Genomic DNA, 17,308 nt, shown 5'->3' on the forward strand with positions numbered 1-17,308 from the left:
AAGGAGAGACTGAGCAACCGCTGCAGACCAGAGGCGACTAAGGAGGGGATTCAGTGGGATTCTGCATTGGATTCTAGAATAGAGAAAAAGGGGACATTCAACAACTATGCTTGCTCTTTGGACTTGTTGGCCTCTCGGCTGGAAATACTCAACTCCCAGATCTGCTGACTCATGCCCACAGCTTCTTTCCTAACCGTCTTATCTAAAATAACCCCCTGCCTCTGTGCCTCTATGTCCCCTTGCCTTGTCTTCACATCTTCACAGTTCTCATTCACATAGGAAGTGTACTATTTGGGTCCGGTCTGTCTCTCTCCTAGCATGTAAGTTTCATCACCATGTGTCTGTTTCATCCAGGACTAGCTCCCCAGCGTCCAACCTGGGGCCTGGCCTATCGCAGGCACTGAATAATATTTCTTAAATGAATAGATAAAAGAATGGCTATTGCTTCTCAACACTGCTACCACCACCACCAGGCAATAACAATAAGTAACTCTCATTGGTTAAGGCTCACCGTCATAGTCCAGATCATGTGGTGACTACTTTACACACGTGATATATCTTCTAAACCTCACATAAACCTGGAAGGTAATGTTAGCCTCATTTCTCAAAAGCATAGAGACTAGAAGGACTTAAGCTCACAAAGTAAGTCAGAGACAGAGCCTAGAATGGAATCCAGCCCCTAAGACTCCCAGCCTGTCTACTCAATCTTGTGCGCTCGGAGTGTCCAGATATCCAGATGTCCCTTTAGCCCTAAAAAATACCATCAGGGCCCCCTGAGGACAAGGCCCAGAAACAGAGGTAGAGAGAGAGGAGCGGGTAGAACTTCTGGATCTGAGGGAGGAAGGGCCTGCCGCTCCCGGGTCTGAGGGAGGACGGGGCTCAGATGCAGGGCTCCTGGATTTCGGGGAGATGGGGGCTGCGACCTGACCTGAGATACGCAGAGCTGAGGAATCGCAACCGCAAGAACCCAGCCCTGCACGCTTTCCCGAGGCTCTGCGCGGCCCCACAAGCCACGCCCCTCCTAACAAGGCCCCGCCCACTTTCTTTTAGACCCCCGCCCCACTCTCTGGGCCCTGGAGAAATCCAGTCGAAGGTGCTAGAAAAGACTTGTGAAGATGGAACAACAAAAGGAAGGGACCATACCAGAGGGGTGAGAGACACAAGGCACTCCCCTTTCCCCAGAAAGAGAAGGGACAGAGAAAATCGGAGAGAGAGTTGAGCAGACCCAGAGAGTGTCAGAAAAAATAGTCTCGGGTTGGGGGTGGGGGGGGGTATAGCTCCGTGATAGAGCGCGTGTTTAGCATGCACGAGGTCCTGGGTTCGTTCCCCAGTACCTGCATTAAAATATATAAATAAAAACCTAATTTCCCCCCCCAAAGTTAAATTTTTTTAAAAATTAATTTTTAAAAGTCTCGGTATCATCACATAGGAACAGAATCTTAGAGGATCTTGGTGACAGAGTTGAGCGAGAGACTTAGAAACAGAGAGCTGGAAACAAGTATGTGTGGAACACAGAGAAATTTCGAGAAGGAACCAGGAGAATTGAAGATGCCAGGAACAGCTGTAGGGCTGGAGAAATAATCATTGTCCGCATTTATTGAACACTTCCCAGCCCCAGCCCTTTAACAGGCACCTCTGATACCTCGAAAAGCCATCCTTTGGTATGAAACGTAAAGATTCGGAATGGGAACATGGTTTGCCCAGACACACCATGAGGGAGGCAGCCTGGAAGTGGAACCGCCTTCTGTCGGATGCTTAAGTTCTGGCAGTGCTGTTTGCCTGTCTATCTGTAAAGAGATGGGAAGAGAGAGAGAAGTCAGAGGTGGACTCAGTACTGAGACTGGGGAGAAATGGACCCCAGGGAGAGGCACAGAAGACTTGCAGACAGTGAGACCCACTCACCTGTCCTTTTGTCATTCCAGGAACAACCTGTCCCTGCCATCACCTGGGACCGAGTCATGGCCTCCTGCACCTTTTCCAGCCCTGCACCCTTCTCTCCTGGGCACCCCAGATCCAGCCCACCTGGGGCTCCCCGAGAGCCTGGCCTCTGTCACCGTCCCCATCCGCTTGGATGCCCTTTCCTACCTCCTGCACAGCGCCCTCTTGGGGGCCTACAGCTATCAACAGTCCTTGCCCTCCTGCCCCTGCACTTCCCCTCCGCCACAGGGCACTGCCAGAAGGCCCTACAGGGGTCGGGGGGGCTGGGAGGTCCGTCGCAGGCCAGGCCGGGGCCAGGGACAGCGACGATGGGGACTTGGGAGGGCTGAGCAGGCAGAGAGGGGTTGGATGGAGGGCTCTAGGGCTGGCCCCAAGAATCCACCGGCAACTCCGCCGTCATCAACACCACCTGTCCAGGATGGGAAGAAGGAAACTCAAGGTCTGGAGCCTCCCTTGGAGACGCCACCTGCGGAAGACTGGGAGGCAGAGTACTAGAGGCCTGAGGGTCCTGTACACCCCTGACTCTGGAAGGGCCCCTTGAGGGTCTCCAGGAGGGTGACCTTAGCCCTGCCAGAGATAACCCAAGAAACATCTTACTCCCATCCCTCTCCCCCCAAAACCACAGCCTCAGAAGTGGGTCCTCTGAGTCAGCTGGTGAAACTCGGACCTGACTTAGGATCCCAAAACAGCCAAAAAAAAAAAAAAAAAAAACCTGGACCTCATACCTGTACTGAAGCCTCTTCCCAATCCTGACACCATCCCCAACTACAGCAACAACCCCTACCTCACTCTCAACACCCAGGGCTCCTCCAGCCCATCCTCAACCCCATTCCTAACCCAGAAGGCATTCCCGCCTGCTCTGCCGGTCCCACCCCATCCATGCCCGCTCTCAGTACCATTCCTGTCCTGTTCTTATCCCGTCTCCACCCCAGCCTCCCTCCTTCCCAGCTCCTTCATCCTCTTTCCCCGTCTACCTCAGGCCAGCCCAGTCCTCATCCTTAACTTCACCTAAACTCCAGCCCCCCAAACACCCCGCCCAGGTCTTCAACGCTTGCCAGCCCACCTGGTCCACAACCTCCTTCCTGTCCCAAGTGTGACATGCCTGGTGACCCCACCTGCAAAGAACCCCATTGGCCCAACCTCTCTAGACACCTGCAGCCCTCACCCCATTTCCTGCCCTGGGGGTGGGGGTGGTGAGGAACCGGCTTGAACAATAAATGGCTGAGCATCCCTATGTCTTGTGTCTGTGTGTGCTTACACAGCTGGGCGGACCCAGTGGGTGCCGTGAGTGAGGTCTGTGAGAGGGGGTGGTAGGGTCGCTGGGAGGGTGACAGAGAGAGGCCAGTGGGGCCAGGGGCTATGGGGAGGGAGCACCCGGATTCCTGCTTCAGCGAATTCCATCTGGGGCCTCTGCCACCACTGCACTTCTGCCTGCTGGAAGCTGCTGGGCTGTGGGGCCATTGTGTGGGGAGGCTTAAGGGATTTGGGGGGCCCGGGAGGCAGAGAGGCCAGTGACCTAGCTAGGCTCAGTCTGCACAGAGGGGCTGAGGCAGACGGAGGGTTCAGGGCAGGCTATCACGCAGGTAGGTGCCAGGCACGGGACCTCCTCCCCTAGGACCTAGGCAGCCAGTCCTCCAGCTCCTTCCTCTCCCGGGGACTTGGTGGGGTCCTAGCCCCTAGCTCCCTCCTCATGTAGGACCTGGGAGTCCAGGCCCCCGGCCCACTCCTCTCCACAAAGACTTAGCATCCCAGTGCCCAGCCCCTTCTTGGCTTAGGACCTAGAAGTCTAGGCACCCAACCCCTTTCTCCCCAGGATCCAAGGGTCTAGATCCTCAGCATCTCCTCTCCCAGACTCAGGAGTCCAGATCGCTAGCTCCCTTTGCTCCCCAGACCCAAGGTCTGGGTGACCAGCTTCTTCCTTTCCCTGGGACCTCATGTCCCAGACCCCAGTCCCCTCCTTCCTCAGGACCCTGGACTCCAGCTCCTCACCTCATTTCTCTCTCCTTCCCCATAGATCACCATGTACAGCTTCATGGGTGGTGGCCTTTTCTGTGCCTGGGTGGGGACCATCCTCCTGGTGGTGGCCACAGCGACGGACCACTGGATGCAGTACCGGCTGTCAGGGGCCTTCGCTCACCAGGGCCTGTGGCGGTATTGTCTGGGCAGCAAGTGCTACCTGCAGACGGAGAGCATCGGTGAGGCTCCGGGGCAGGGTCTGGGCTGGAATCAGAGCCTCCTGCAGGGCGGAACCTCACAGCCAGAGGGCAACCTCTTTTGCAAATGTAGAACCCTGTGGCTCAGAGAGGGAAAGGGTGCAGCTCAGGGTCACTCAGCATGAAAGGTGCAGAATTGGGATTTCAGTATTTTTTTCCTAGTACAATTACAGGATGTACTGATTTAGAGGTTGGGTAGAGAGGTGAACATAGAGGTCAGGTTCAGCTGGGGCTGGGGGTGTCAGAAGAGCATTTTCTAAATATCTGCAATGTATCAAGAGCTCTGTTAGGTACCAGGCAGATACAGAAGCTATATGGACCATACATTTGCTAAATACTGGATGAGATATTTTTAAATACTTGCTGTGTGCTAAGCCATGTAATATATATGTGCATATGTATATGTGTGTATGTGTGTGTGTATATGTGTATATAGGTACATACATGTATATATTACACTATATATTGTAAAGGGGATAAAAAAGTACTTAACATTATAAGGCTCTTGCAATCTGTATTATATAATATATATTATTATAATATATTTTATATCTCCATGTACCTCTTTCTACATAGGTATATGTTTGTATATATGTACAATTGTCCCTCAGTATCTTCAGAAAATTGATTCCAGGACCCTCAGTGGATACCAAAACCCCTGGATGCTCAAGTCACACAGTCAGTCCTCCATTTCCGTAGTTCCATATTCTCAGTTCCACATCCACAGTTCTTCATCTGGGGATTCAACCAACCGCGGATCGTGTAGTATTGTATGTGTTTATTGAAAAAAATCCGCATGTAAGTGGACTTGTGCAGTTTAAACCCATACTGTTCAAGGGTCAACTGAATATATGTATATATGGAAAGAGAGATACATAGAGATATACAGTGTGTTACATAATATATTATACAATATACATTATATAATACATTAATAAATTAATAATATATAGTATATCACGTTTTATATTATATGTATCCAATAATAGTGGCGGTAATAATAATAACAATAACTGACATGTATTGTTACTGTGTTTTACGTGCTATTCTAAGTGTTTTGGCTGGATTAACTCCCTTTGGTGCCCCAGCAACACAAAGAGGGTGCTCCCGTTGTGTCTTTGAATAAGACATGTTACTGGACCCCAAAAAGCCAATTCTCTTGAGGGGCGTTTGGGGGGAGTGGCCAACCTTGCTGAGCCCTGTGATGTGACAGACCTGTGGCAAGAGACTTACCGTACCTCATCTCCCTAAACCTGCCTGTTTGCTGGGGTAAACTGAGGCAGGGAGAAGTAGAAAGACTTGTGGTGGGCCTCCAGCTTCTCAAAGCAGTCTGCCTGACTTTACACATCCTTTTCATTTCTGGCTGTCTTTCTTGTCACACTTCTACCATTCCTCCTGCTTCAGACTGGGAACACCCCCAAGAGAGAGCCCCAAGACCCCCAAGGGTCTTATCTCTGCTGGGGATGGGGAGAGAGGGCGGCAGATGGAGGTCTTCAAGTTCATCTGACAGCTTCTTGACCACAAGACTGAGAACCTCAGTGACATACCTCACCCCGACTGATTCCTTGGTGTTTGTCCAAACAACTGGTTTGACTTGCTCATCAATTGTATAACTGGCATAATTTTTCACCAGTCTTAGAGCAGGAGTGCTGAGCTTGCTTCCCAGGGGCGAAACCCAGCCGAAGACGTATATGCATAGTGTTTTTAAAGTTTCCAAAGTCACTGCCAGTTTTTAAAAAGGAGGGAGTTTGCAGAGGCGAAGGAGGAGCTAGGTCTGGGATACACAAAGGGGCAGGGCATCCCTGCCCTCAGAGGTAGCCTCGTTCACCACTGAGGGCGGGGGAGGCATGGCAGTGACCCTGGGGTGCTCCCACAGCATACTGGAATGCCACCCGGGCCTTCATGATCCTGTCCTCCCTGTGTGCCACCTCCGGCATCGTCATGGGCATCATGGCCTTCGCTCAGCAGCCCACCTTCACCCGCCTCTCCCGGCCCTTCTCCGCAGGCATCATGTTTTTCGCCTCCAGTGAGTGAACTGCCCCCTACGCCTACCCTTCTCCCCAGCTCCCTGCCCAGCTCCAACCCCAATCCGTCCTCACCCCCTACACCACTTTCATTCCCTACTTCTCCTCCCTCTCAACTCCATCCGCATCCACATCCCACCTCCAACCCAACCACAACTTCGTGATTATTTCTAATACTAGTCGTTTCTGACACTAGCTAGGCGTACTGCCATTCAGGTCCGGCACTCACCACCCAGAGCTGGCAAGCAGACCCCACAGGTTTAAAGGCATGGTTCGCAACAAGACTGCCCCTACTTCAGCTGCAAGTCAGGTCCCCAGCCCACCTGCACTTTTAATCAACTGGCTACAGATTCACGGGTTCCCAGGACCCACTCAGTTTCCAAAAAATTTGCTAGAGCACCTCACAGAACTCAGGAAAGCATGATGCTTGCAATGACAGTTTTATTATAAAGAATACAACTCAAGACCAGCCAACTAAAGAGATGCACAGGATGAAGCCAGAGTCCTGAACTTGGAGATTCCATGCGCTCTCCCCATAGCATCTGGGCACATCACCCCCCAGCACATCCATACGTTCATCAGCCAGGAAGCTCCAGTGAACTTCAGCATCCAGAGTTTCTATTGCAGTTTCATCACAAGGACGTGGTTAACTGAATCATTGGTCACGTGACTGAGCTCAGTCTCCAGCTCCCCTGTCCTCTCCAGAGGCTAGACTAATACCAGGAGGCTCAGAGCCCTACCCCTGTGTTCCCGCAGTTGGTCTTCTGGTGACTCTCTCCCATCCTGAGTCATCTTTGCTCATCAGCATAAACTCAGGTGTGATCCCAGAGGCTCAAGAATAACAAAAGACACTCCTATTAAGATTGAGTTTCCCTCCCAGGAGCCAAAGACCAGTCAGGTTCTTTGGACACAACACAACACAAAACTGCCCCATCCCCACCCAGCTCTGCTCCCCACTCATGCTTCCTCCCACTTCCAGCTCAGCCTCCATCCTTACCCTTATCCCTACCCACAGCCACCCAACCCACTCTTCTCAATCTCATTTCCACCCTCATCTCTAAACCCAAATCACCCCTTTCCCACCCACACCCCCCTGCCCTCTCTCTCCAGCCTTTTTTGTCCTGCTGGCCTTGGCCATTTACACTGGAGTCACCGTCAGCTTCCTCGGCCGCCGCTTTGGGGACTGGCGCTTTTCCTGGTCTTACATCCTGGGCTGGGTAGCCCTGCTCATGACCTTCTTTGCAGGTACTGGGTTTGGGGGTGGCAAGGTCAGTGTCTGTGGCAGAGCAGGAAGCACTTAAGAGGGTGAAATACTGCGGAGTCCCCCAGGACTGAGCCAGAAGGCAGACTCTAAGCCCTGTGGACACCAGGGAGAAACGGGATGCTGTGTTGGGCTCTTGGGCTGGGAATGGGGTTGGGAGAACTTGAGGTGGGTGGTGGGTGGTCAACTGGGGTCTCTTCTCATGTAGGAATTTTCTACATGTGTGCCTACCGGATGCATGAATGTCGGCGCCTGTCCACTCCCCGCTGAGCCCAAATGTATGCCCCAACTTCATCTGGAAGTTAAAGTGAGGTCACTGAAGAGGAGGGGGAGGGTCTAGAGGCCTGAAATCCTGGTTCCTAGGGGCATGAGGGGGCTCGGTCCCGGACTCTGGGTGGGGGCCCCTGACTCCTGTGTCCCAAGAGGGAAGGAGCAAGAATGGGGCCTGGTGGAGGCAGTTGAGAAGACCCAAAGCCCCACCCACCAGGGAGGTTGTTAGAGAAATGGGTTATCCACTAGAACGACTTTCTGGAGTCTAATAAAACTGATTGAAACCATTGAAGTGTGGTCCCTGAGAGGTTGGGGTGGAGAGAAACAGGGGTGAGTGTGGTAGGTGGGGTGGGGGGTGGTTGCATTATAGTAGCCCAACCGCTCTGTTTCTGTAGGGATGGGCAGAGAGGTAAACCACACAGTTCCTGCCCTCCTAGGTTCAACTTCCAGGAAACTGATGTGTAGGTCTAGTTCTGGTGTGTGTTTTCCTCCCGTCACCAAACAGTTAACTCGACTCTGACACTATCTACCTGGAGAAGGGGTCAGATCAGACAAGTTAAAGACTCAGACTGATAAGACTACCCCCCAACTCCCCCAGTTCAGCCACCAGTCACAGGTCCAGTTTGTCACCTGTGCTTCTGACCAACCAGCAACAGGCTGGAGGCTCCCACAACCACCTCCATAGGCTTAATTAATTTGCTAGAGCTGCTCAGAGAACTCAGAGAAACATTTCACCCACTAGATCACCAGCTCATCATAAAAGGATGTAAGTCAGAACAGCCAGATAGAAGCCGTGAATAGAGTGAGGGAAGTGGGGAGGGGCGTGAGCTTCCAAGCTCTCTCCAAGTGGGCCACTCTCCCCCAAAATGCACGTGCACACCAACCTGGAAGCTCTCTGAACCTTCTCCTTTGGGCGGTTTTTATGGAAACCTCATTACATAGGATTGATTAAATCACCGGCCATCAGTGACTGGACTCAATCTCCAACCTCTCTCTCCTCCCAAGAGCTCAACCGGGTGGGACTTCGAGTTCTAACTTTCTAATTGTGTGGTTAGTTCCCCTGGCAACCGGCCCCATCCATCAGTTACCTAGGGGCTTTCCAAAAGTCACCTCATTGGCATAACAAAAGACACCTTGATCGCTCTCAGCACTTAGGAAATACCAAGAGTTTTAGGAGATCCAGGCCAGAAATGAGGACAAAGACCCAATATATGTTTATTCCAAATCAGAATATCACAGTAAGATAATTGAATCAATGAAAATGAGACAGGAAGGGAGGGGACAGGGTTACAGGCATTCAAGGAATGACACAGCAATTAATACCAAGATGGCGGGAGATTCTACTCCCAGTAGGCCTTGAGGCCCAAGATGGTGGGAGATTTGACTTCCAGTTGAGCTTCATTATGTACTCGCTGTAATATATTAGCATGGTAAATGGCACTCCCACAGGTGCCAGGACAGGTCATAAAAGGTCAAAAATTGGGTGGTGGCCCAGTTCCTGGGCGTCCCCACCCCCTCTTCAAAGTAGTTTGTATAACCTTCCCACTTGTTAGCACGTGAAGTTGCCGAGCTCATAAAAACTAACAACTTCCACACCTCGTGGCTGCTCTCCTTTCTGACTGAGACGGACAGCACTCTGTCAGTGGCATGTGCATCTACTGTTCCTTTAAGCTAAGCACCCAACCCCGTGCCACTTGGCCTTTCTGTTGCTTTCTGAGACAGCCTGCACTCTGTCTCTGGAGTATGTCTCTCTCTGAATAAATCTACTTTTACCCAACGGTGGCTGGCTCTTGAATTCTTAACTGCACGAAGCCAAGTCGGGGGGCACATCTCAGGGACTCAGCTGAGACCTGGGTCGTAGCTGTCCTCTCACCCAACTTTTTCCTGTATCAAAAAACACCTTTGAAAAAAACAACCTACCTGCCCACGCACGCCGTCTCCAGTTGGCTCCCAAGCTCCTGACCCCTCCCTGGATGGGCTCCTCCAATTAGGGACACCAGAACTCCGACCTGCACCTCCTTCTGCACCTGCCTCTTCACCCGTCATTCATGACCTTGACCTTCTCTTCATCCACTCTTTCATTAGTTCACCCAACAAACTGATGCCAACCGTCATGAGATTTACTAATGCTTATCATTTTTAGCAAGGCTAGTTCCAATAACAAGAATATTTACTACGGCCTATGCTAGTAACTGTTATATTAATAGAGGCTTACTCTCTACAAATATTTATTGGGGCCTCCTCAAATAACAATACTATATTTACAGAGGCTTCTGCTAATAATAGGAATGGAGGCCTCCTTGTAATTATAATTTATTGAGGACAATTTAAGTAGAAATATTTACTGAGGTTCATTCGAGTCATTGTATTTATAGGGGCTTACTCTGGCAATAAAATGTTACACTTATTATGCCACACTCCTATCTCCAACTTCTTACTCAATATTTCCTCTTGAAAAGAAGAGGCATCTCAAATTTTACATGTCTAAAACTGAGTTCCTGATCTCTTTCACCCACCACATCGGCTCCTCCCACAGCCTCCCTCATCTTAGTAAATGGTAAAAGAAAAAAAAAAAAACCCTCCATTTTTAGCCAGCTGTTCAAGCCAAAAACATTAGGATCCTCCTCCTCCATTGCTTTCTTTCCGTTACATCTTAATGTCTGATTCATCAGCAAAAGGTATTGGTTCTACCTTAAAAATGTGTTCAATATTTGACTCTGCTTAACCACAGCTACCCAGTTACCCCTGATCCAAGCTGCCATCAGCTCTCACCTGGCTTATTGCCACAGTCTCCTATCCAGCTCTGCCTCTGCCTTACCCACCCCACCCCCATCCCCCACCCTTGCAATCCACTCTCTACACAGTATCTAGTGGAATTTTTATTAAAACATAATTCAAATCATGTCCCTCCTTCGCTCTAAGCCCTCTAGAGACTTGGACCTGGAGGTGGGACGCAGATAAAAATGGAGAGGCAGAGGGTAAGGTGGGAGGGGGGTTAGTTTGAGGTAGGAATTATATGGGTAGGGGGAGAAGTATGAAGAAAGAAGTGGGTGTGGGACTGGGGCTGGAGCTGGGGTTGGAAATGCCATCTGGTGTGGGGATGGAAATGAAGATAGGGTTCAGTGTCTGGGTGAGGATGAGTTCGGGTTTTTGGGATCAGGTTGAGTTTGGGAACAAGAATGGGGTTAGGTTAGAGGACAGGGATAGGGTTAAATTAGGGGGTGGTGTTGGGGTTAAGGAATGGGCTGTGTTGGGGTTGAGGGTGGAATTGAGTTTAGAATTGGGGTTTGGGAATAAGAGTGGTTAGGTTAGGTTTGGACATTGAGATGAGGTTGAGTTTGGGGCTGGAGCTGGCGTTAAGGATGGGGTTGAGTCTGGGGTTAGGTTTGGGAATGAGAATGGGATTGGGTTGGAGGAAAGGGATGGGGCTAAGGATGGGACTGGAGCCACAGCCAGGATGGGGTTGGGTTTGGGATTGAAGTCAAGATGGCAGATGGGCTCTGGGCTATGACTCCCGTCACCACACGCCCATGGCCCAGACTTCCTGAAGTCTGTCTGTCTGCTCCTCACTGGAGACACGTCCACTGCCATTTTTGTGATGGCACTCTAGCTGCTCATGACCTGAATCCCCTTCTGGGAGCCTGTCCTCATAGGTATGTTTTCAGGAGTGGCCAGTTACCCCCTTGGGGAGGATGTGGGTGAGGGATGGGGGCCTGCAATCTAGAGTCTCCAACCAAAGAGGACCCAGCCTATTGGATCTCGCAGGGCCAGTCTCCCGGTGTGGGAGGAGGTCTGGAGCATCCATCCCTGACATCCTTTACTCTCCATCCCGACTCCCTGACCACAGAAACCCTGATCTTGGTGATAGCCCACCAAGCTGAAGGCCCCGCTTAAAGCAGAGCTATCTGTGAACTCATTTATCAGAGGAGGATGTGGGCATGTCTTCCCCTCCACAAACTTTTAGAGCTGTGATCACTGTTTATCTGCCCTGAGCACAAGCTGCAAGCATGGATCTGGGAGTCTGAGGGCCTCTGCCCTCAAAACCTGGAGTCTAAGCCTCTGACTCCTTCCTCTTTCAGCCCCAGGCATCCTGATCTCCAGCCCTCTCCTTTGGTGGAGACCATAGAGTTGAGACCCCCATCTCTTAGAATGGAAGGTTTCAGAACCCACACACAGGAAAGCATGATGCATCCCCCACTGTCCCCTCTGGCCACACTCCCCCTCCTATTTCAGTCACACCCTGGCCTCACCACATCTCACCTCTGGGCCCCCCAAGCCTCTCTCTCACCTCTTCCAGGAAGCCCCCTGTGCCGTCAAGGGCTCCTAGGGCTTCTGTATAGACAGAGAGGCAAGTTCCAACCACCATCCAAACCACTGACGAGGTGACATCTTCAGTGCCCTTCCCTCCCCGCCACACGCTGTGAGGGGAACCTCAGGGGTGGGGGTGGGGTAGATGCAACCCAGGAAGGGAGGATGTGTGACAAGAGTCAGCTGCTAGGAACTGGGTAAAGCTAAACCAGCCTGGTCTTAAGGCGCTCCGGCCCCCAGGCCACCCCGTCTGCTTGCTGGTTTCTTTCTTGAGCTCAGAGGACCTAGGAGTCCGGGGGCACAGCCTCCTCCTCTCTCAGAGCCCCAGAAGTCTGGATTACCAGCCTCTTGATCACCCAGGACCCAGAAACCCCGAGCTCACCCGATGGAGCCCTGTCGGTCCCTGGCCCTGCTGACTGGCTCCCTGGGCCTGACGTCCATCTTGGTTGCTCTGAGCACGAATTTCTGGTTCGTGGCCGAGGGGCCCACCTCTTCATCTCATTCGGGCCTCTGGCCAAAGGGGCAGCAGGACTCAGTAGCAGGTAAGGGGGAGCCATCTCTCTCGGGGAGGGGAACAGCCAGGGCTGACAGGCACTCAGAGGTCCTGTGTCTAAGCAGGCTACATCCACGTGACACAGAGCTTCTGCATTCTGGCCACCCTGTGGGGCCTGATCTCTGTGAGCTTCCTGGTGATGTCCTGCATCCCCTCACTGTCTGCCCCTGGACGTGGCCCCCTGGTCTCCACCTTCACAGCCTTTGCCGCAGGTAAGGGCTCCGGGCTGCACCTGGGGCATTGGGACCTGGGGAGTTTCTGCAAGGGGGCTGAGCTGTCTCTCTCATCTCCGCCCCCAGCCCTCTCCCTGATGGTGGCCATGGTGGTCTATACTATCGAGCGGTGGAACCAGCCTGCACACCCCCAGATCCAGTCCTTCTTCTCCTGGTCCTTCTACCTGGGCTGGGTTTCAACTGTCCTCTTTCTGTGTGCAGGTGACTGCTGCCCTGGGAGTTCGGGGGGAGGCGGAAGGGGGTCCACTGGGGGTTCTGATGGAGCAGGGCAGGGGCAAGGGCTCTAACTTTTCTCTGCCACCCCAGGTGGCCTGAGTCTGGGTGCTCACTGCGGGGCGCACCGGCCCGGCTATGAGAACGTGTGAACCGTATGGATGGCTTTGGGGCTCTGTCCTCTGAAGGCACCATCAGGAGCCGCGGGAAGCTCTGGTTCTCCTCCCGGTCCTCACTCCCAGCCTCTGCAGCCTCCTTCCTTTGTGTCTTCATTCACTCCACAAAAATTTGCTGGGATCCAGTTATTCCAAGGTTAATGTAGCCCCAGCAGAAGCTGATAACACGCCAGCTCCACAGTGGGAGACCCTGGGCACCCAGAGAGTGTTCCCACCCAGGATAGGGGTCAGTGTGGGCTCGGGCTCGTCCCCAGGGCTCTCTCTTCCCTCCCCCTGGCCTTTGTCTCTCCCCTTTGTCTTTTTATCCCTTTTATTCTCGCCCCTCTCTGATTTTGTCACCCTTGCCTTCACTCTTAGCCCTCCTTGCTCATTTCATTAATAAATTCACTCCTGCAGTTGGCTTTCCCTGAGTGCATCCTTTCTGAGGGCGCCTCCCACTGGGGGTGCTGCGGTGGGTCAGACCGGACCCTGCCCACCAGGGGCTGCAAGTCCGGTGCGGGCAGGCAGAGCCCAGGGCGGGCACAGCAGGAAGGCTGGCTGTGTCGTGGGGGTGGGGTGGGGTGGGGTGGGGTGTGGAGGTGAGCTCTCTGAGGAGACAGAGAACTTCTCAAGGGCCAAAGGAAGGTAATGCAGGTAGTGGGATCCTAAGGCAGAGGCGTGGAGAGGGTGGAAGTTCTCAGAGGATGGAGGACAGTGCTTTGTAGCTGAATGGAGAATTTGGAGCTGGTGGAAAATGAGGATGGAGAGACAGGTGGCAGTCAGTGCCTCTAACTCAACAGTTGTCTGTCTCTATCTCTGTCTCTGTCTCTGTCTCTGTCTCTGTCTCTGTCTCTGGTGGGTGATAGGGAGCTAAGAGAAGAGGGTGAACAGGGGAGGGACAGCATCTTCTCTGGGCACCAGAAAGCTCCCTCTGGGGCACGTGAGGGAAGCCAGAGGTGAGGGGAGATCTTGGCCACACAACAGGTGGGACATAAGACAGGACAAGGCTGGGCTGGAGCCAGGGCATGAGATGGGATGGAGGAAAGGAGCCAGAAAGATTCAGGGGGTGGGAGGAACTGGACTCAGGGATCCAAGGGCTTTGTGGAGTGAGGGGCAGGAAGAGGGCAAGGAGAGTGCCCAGGGGGTCTGGTCCAACTAACTGAGTGGGATGATGTGGTCATTTCTGGTTTTGGTGGAAGATGCTGAGATCAACTGGGATATGGTTTAGGGCTAGGGTCTCAAAGAGTGCCGGGAACATGTGAGGATTTAAGGCTAAGGCTCAGGAGGACACCTGGGCTGGAGATGGCATTTGAGATACTCTCAGAGCATCGGTGGTCACTGGAGCTGTGGGAGTGTGGAAGCTCCCCTGAAAAGAAGATACAGAATGGAGCCTCCGAGAGAACCCACACTGGGTGGTGGTGGGAGTAGGAGCAGGAGGCTGCAGGGGGGCGTGGGAGGGCACAGTCAAAGAGCTGGGGACAGGAGAACTTGGGGGGGTCAAGGGAAGAGAAGTTTCTAGAAGGACATGGGCTACCCTGTCATCACCTTCAGACTCCCCTAGTCCTGCGGTTTGACTCTGAGCTGCTACTTTGCTAGAAGAGCTGCCCCATGTGCGTGCGTGCGTGTATGGGTGGGTGGTTATCTCTTTAAACAGCCACGGATTCTGGAATTCCTACTGTCTCACAGAGACCTGGTTTCCCTTCCCCCACCCCTCTGGGCTCTGTCTGAGAAGCCCTGGGAGCTGGAATGAGTCACTTAGGTGAGTGTGTGCAGAGATGAGGTGGGGTGTAGGGGGGGTGGGAGGGTGGAGGAGGGGTGTGGCACTGGACAGGCCAAAGGCACGTGAGGGATGGAGGTTTCTGGAAGACAAGGAAACTCCTAAGCAGTGATGCCTGAGGGGAAAGGAGGTCTTGGGTCTGAGAGGGGCCTGTGGGGGATCCCCATAAGTAGGGGCCCGAGGCAGGGTGCTGGGATAGCCATCTGGGATATGGGGGAACATGTGGAAGAGGGTTTCAGGTACTTGAAGGAATGGGGCGAGGGGCCTGGGGGTGGGAGGGGTGTTGGCCAATCCTGCATGTGTGGTCCTTGGCAGCAGCCTCCCTGGCATGAGGGTGAAGCAGAGCCTTCAGAGTGGGGGCACCTTGCTGGGCTTCTTGGCTACCAGCCTCACGATTCTGTCCACCACCACCAACTACTGGTTCCGCTACTCTGGGGGCCACAGTGGCCTGTGGCAGGAGTGTAACAGTGGCATGTAACCCAACATCCCCGGCCAGAGTGAGGCCCCGCCGCCCCAGTGTCAGACCCCCACTGGACAGACAGCCCCCAGACAGACCGATCACAGCTGGCCCCCTCATCTGACACAACTGCGGGGCACATCCTGCGGCGCCCCCAAACCTACCCTTCCATCTAAGTTCCAGCTACCCCTCCGTGACCGAGGCCACCATGATCTCCCACTTTGGCATCTGCTTCCCTGTTGCAACATTAACGGGCCCTCATGATGTAACTGCCAAGTCCCCATCCAAACCCCTGACTCTGCTGCCAGCCCAGAACTGGCGGGTGGGGTTGGTGGCCAGGGGCGGTGCCAGCGGGGCTGATGCGACCCGCTCTCCCCCAGCCATGCCGGCGGTGACTGGGGCGTTCATGGTGCTAGCGGCGGGCTCCGGCATCGTGGGCTTGGTGATGGGGCTGCGGATTCTGTGCTAAGAGGGCGACCCACGGGGCCAGACCACTAGCGCCATCTTCTACCTCTGCGGTGAGACGGCAGCGGGCCGCCAGGCATAGGGTGGGCCTGGAGTTTGGAGGGGCAGGGGCCCAGGGGTCGCGACTTGAGGCACGGGTATGGGAGCCGGGAGTTGGGGCTGGAGACCAAGAGGATAGGCGGGGCTCAGAAGGACAGCTCTGGTGGTGGAGGAGCTAGAGAGGCGGGGCTAGGGGCGGGGCCGAGGAGACAGGGTAGAGCCCGGACGGGGTGGGCTCGAAGGGCGTGGCCTGGGCGGTGGGCGGGGCCAGGGTGGGGCCTGGGTGCAGCCTCTTGGCCACTCTCACCCGGGGGGTAGGCGGGGCCCAGGCCTGCGGCTGCTGATCGCCTTGACAGGCTGCTACATAGTGAAGAATATGTGGAAAAACGACGTCGTCTTCTCCTGGTCCTATTTTTTGGGGTGGCTGACTTTATCCTTCTCTGTTCTCGCGGGTAATCTGGACAGCGGAAGAGAGTGGAGGAGACGGTCCCGAAGAACACCCCCTCCCTGCAAAGACTCCCTAGCCACTTCCCGGAAACTCCACAGTGACTTCCCAGGGACTCCCCAACACATTCCACTCCGGGCTCCCGGGAACCCGGCAGAAAAGCACTTGGAGCCCCAAACATCAGTACCTGGGGCCCTCCGGGTCATCCGCCCCAGGACCTACCCTCCTCCACCTGCCCTTCATTCTCCTCCCGCCAGGCTTCTGCTTTCTGCTGGCGGACATGATCATGCAAAGCACGGATGCCATCAGTGAATTTCCAGTGTGCTTGTGACCGCAGGTGCTTGGCAGAATAAAGGAACGGCTTCCACCGCAGCGGCTCCATGTGACTTTCTGGGGGACCTGAAGACGCAGATACGGGGGTACTTGGAGGCTCAGGGAGGACGTAAGGACACGAAACTACAGGGAACGTTGTAGACATGGGGGGGACACGGGCGTGTTAGAGACTCGGACAGAGAGAGGACAAGGGACATGTATTTGGAGGGGACGGGGACACGGGGATAGTGGAATCAGGGGACATGGGCGCGTAGAGAGGATATAGGGACACAGACACGGAGGAAAAGTGGAGACAAGGACGAGGGAGGACAGATACGGAGGAACGTAGAGGCGCGATCATAGAGGGAACGAGGAACACGGGCTTGGAGAGAATGGGGTATGGGCAATGGGACACGGGTGGGGCACTAGGGGAGAGGGTAGACCCGAAGGCGTTGGGAAAAGTTTAGGACGTCTTTTCTGAACTCCTCTCCAGGAACGCGTCCCTCCCTCGCGGGACCTTTCCCCCAGTTCCTGGCCACGCCCCCTTCACAATGTCCTTTTCTCCGGGTTCCGCCTCTCTCCCAGGGATCTGCTCCTCATTGGCCCGCATCTACCTGCCCCACCTCTCTCCCCTCCGGCCTTCCG

General features: G+C 53.9%; 4 protein-coding genes and 1 long non-coding RNA gene across 5 annotated transcripts; 4 read left to right on the top strand and 1 right to left on the bottom strand.

Moving 5' to 3' along the window:
- Window positions 1-1,049: 1,049 nt before the first annotated feature.
- Window positions 1,050-3,172, top strand: C9H19orf84 (chromosome 9 C19orf84 homolog). Its single transcript, XM_015242833.3, has 2 exons — window positions 1,050-1,150; window positions 1,923-3,172. Exons 1-2 carry the CDS (start codon window positions 1,116-1,118, stop codon window positions 2,431-2,433), a joined length of 546 nt encoding a protein of 181 aa, XP_015098319.1. The 5' UTR covers window positions 1,050-1,115; the 3' UTR covers window positions 2,434-3,172.
- LOC140698370 (uncharacterized) lies at window positions 1,586-14,793 on the bottom strand. The gene is made up of 4 exons (XR_012076126.1): window positions 14,714-14,793; window positions 12,397-12,524; window positions 3,928-4,114; window positions 1,586-1,787 (listed from the first exon to the last, which is right to left on the bottom strand). It is a non-coding gene; the product is annotated as an uncharacterized lncRNA (long non-coding RNA).
- On the top strand, window positions 3,959-7,991 carry LIM2 (lens intrinsic membrane protein 2). Its single transcript, XM_072968645.1, has 4 exons — window positions 3,959-4,262; window positions 6,028-6,177; window positions 7,286-7,420; window positions 7,645-7,991. Exons 1-4 carry the CDS (start codon window positions 3,959-3,961, stop codon window positions 7,704-7,706), a joined length of 651 nt encoding a protein of 216 aa, XP_072824746.1. The 3' UTR covers window positions 7,707-7,991.
- NKG7 (natural killer cell granule protein 7) lies at window positions 12,180-13,338 on the top strand. The gene is made up of 4 exons (XM_006208432.4): window positions 12,180-12,556; window positions 12,633-12,779; window positions 12,867-13,001; window positions 13,107-13,338. The coding sequence occupies exons 1-4, from the start codon at window positions 12,400-12,402 to the stop codon at window positions 13,163-13,165; spliced, it is 498 nt and encodes a 165-aa protein (XP_006208494.1). The 5' UTR covers window positions 12,180-12,399; the 3' UTR covers window positions 13,166-13,338.
- Window positions 14,794-14,898: 105 nt separating the features above from the next.
- CLDND2 (claudin domain containing 2) lies at window positions 14,899-16,723 on the top strand. The gene is given in 5 exon segments (XM_072968646.1): window positions 14,899-14,927; window positions 15,261-15,442; window positions 15,783-15,920; window positions 16,236-16,358; window positions 16,609-16,723. Coding segments are annotated over 4 exon segments (504 nt in total). The 5' UTR covers window positions 14,899-14,927; window positions 15,261-15,273; the 3' UTR covers window positions 16,683-16,723.
- The last annotated feature ends 585 nt before the right edge of the window (window positions 16,724-17,308 follow it).

The sequence above is a fragment of the Vicugna pacos genome, chromosome 9 (genome assembly GCF_048564905.1).
Source record: "Vicugna pacos chromosome 9, VicPac4, whole genome shotgun sequence".
In the NCBI taxonomy this organism is placed as follows: domain Eukaryota; kingdom Metazoa; phylum Chordata; class Mammalia; order Artiodactyla; family Camelidae; genus Vicugna; species Vicugna pacos.

What these genes read in the sequence shown, in the direction of transcription:
- C9H19orf84 (XM_015242833.3), top strand. Translation starts at nt 1,116, where the DNA reads ATGGAACAACAAAAGGAAGGGACCATACCAGAGGG. An exon ending in GAAGGGACCATACCAGAGGG is followed by an intron (nt 1,151 to 1,922) that starts GTGAGAGACACA and finishes TTGTCATTCCAG; the next exon opens with GAACAACCTGTCCCTGCCAT.
- LIM2 (XM_072968645.1), top strand. Translation starts at nt 3,959, where the DNA reads ATGTACAGCTTCATGGGTGGTGGCCTTTTCTGTGCCTGGGTGGGGACC. An exon ending in CATCATGTTTTTCGCCTCCA is followed by an intron (nt 6,178 to 7,285) that starts GTGAGTGAACTG and finishes CTCTCTCTCCAG; the next exon opens with CCTTTTTTGTCCTGCTGGCC. An exon ending in GCTCATGACCTTCTTTGCAG is followed by an intron (nt 7,421 to 7,644) that starts GTACTGGGTTTG and finishes CTTCTCATGTAG; the next exon opens with GAATTTTCTACATGTGTGCC.
- NKG7 (XM_006208432.4), top strand. Translation starts at nt 12,400, where the DNA reads ATGGAGCCCTGTCGGTCCCTGGCCCTGCTGACTGGCTCCCTGGGCCTG. An exon ending in GCAGCAGGACTCAGTAGCAG is followed by an intron (nt 12,557 to 12,632) that starts GTAAGGGGGAGC and finishes GTGTCTAAGCAG; the next exon opens with GCTACATCCACGTGACACAG. An exon ending in CTTCACAGCCTTTGCCGCAG is followed by an intron (nt 12,780 to 12,866) that starts GTAAGGGCTCCG and finishes CTCCGCCCCCAG; the next exon opens with CCCTCTCCCTGATGGTGGCC.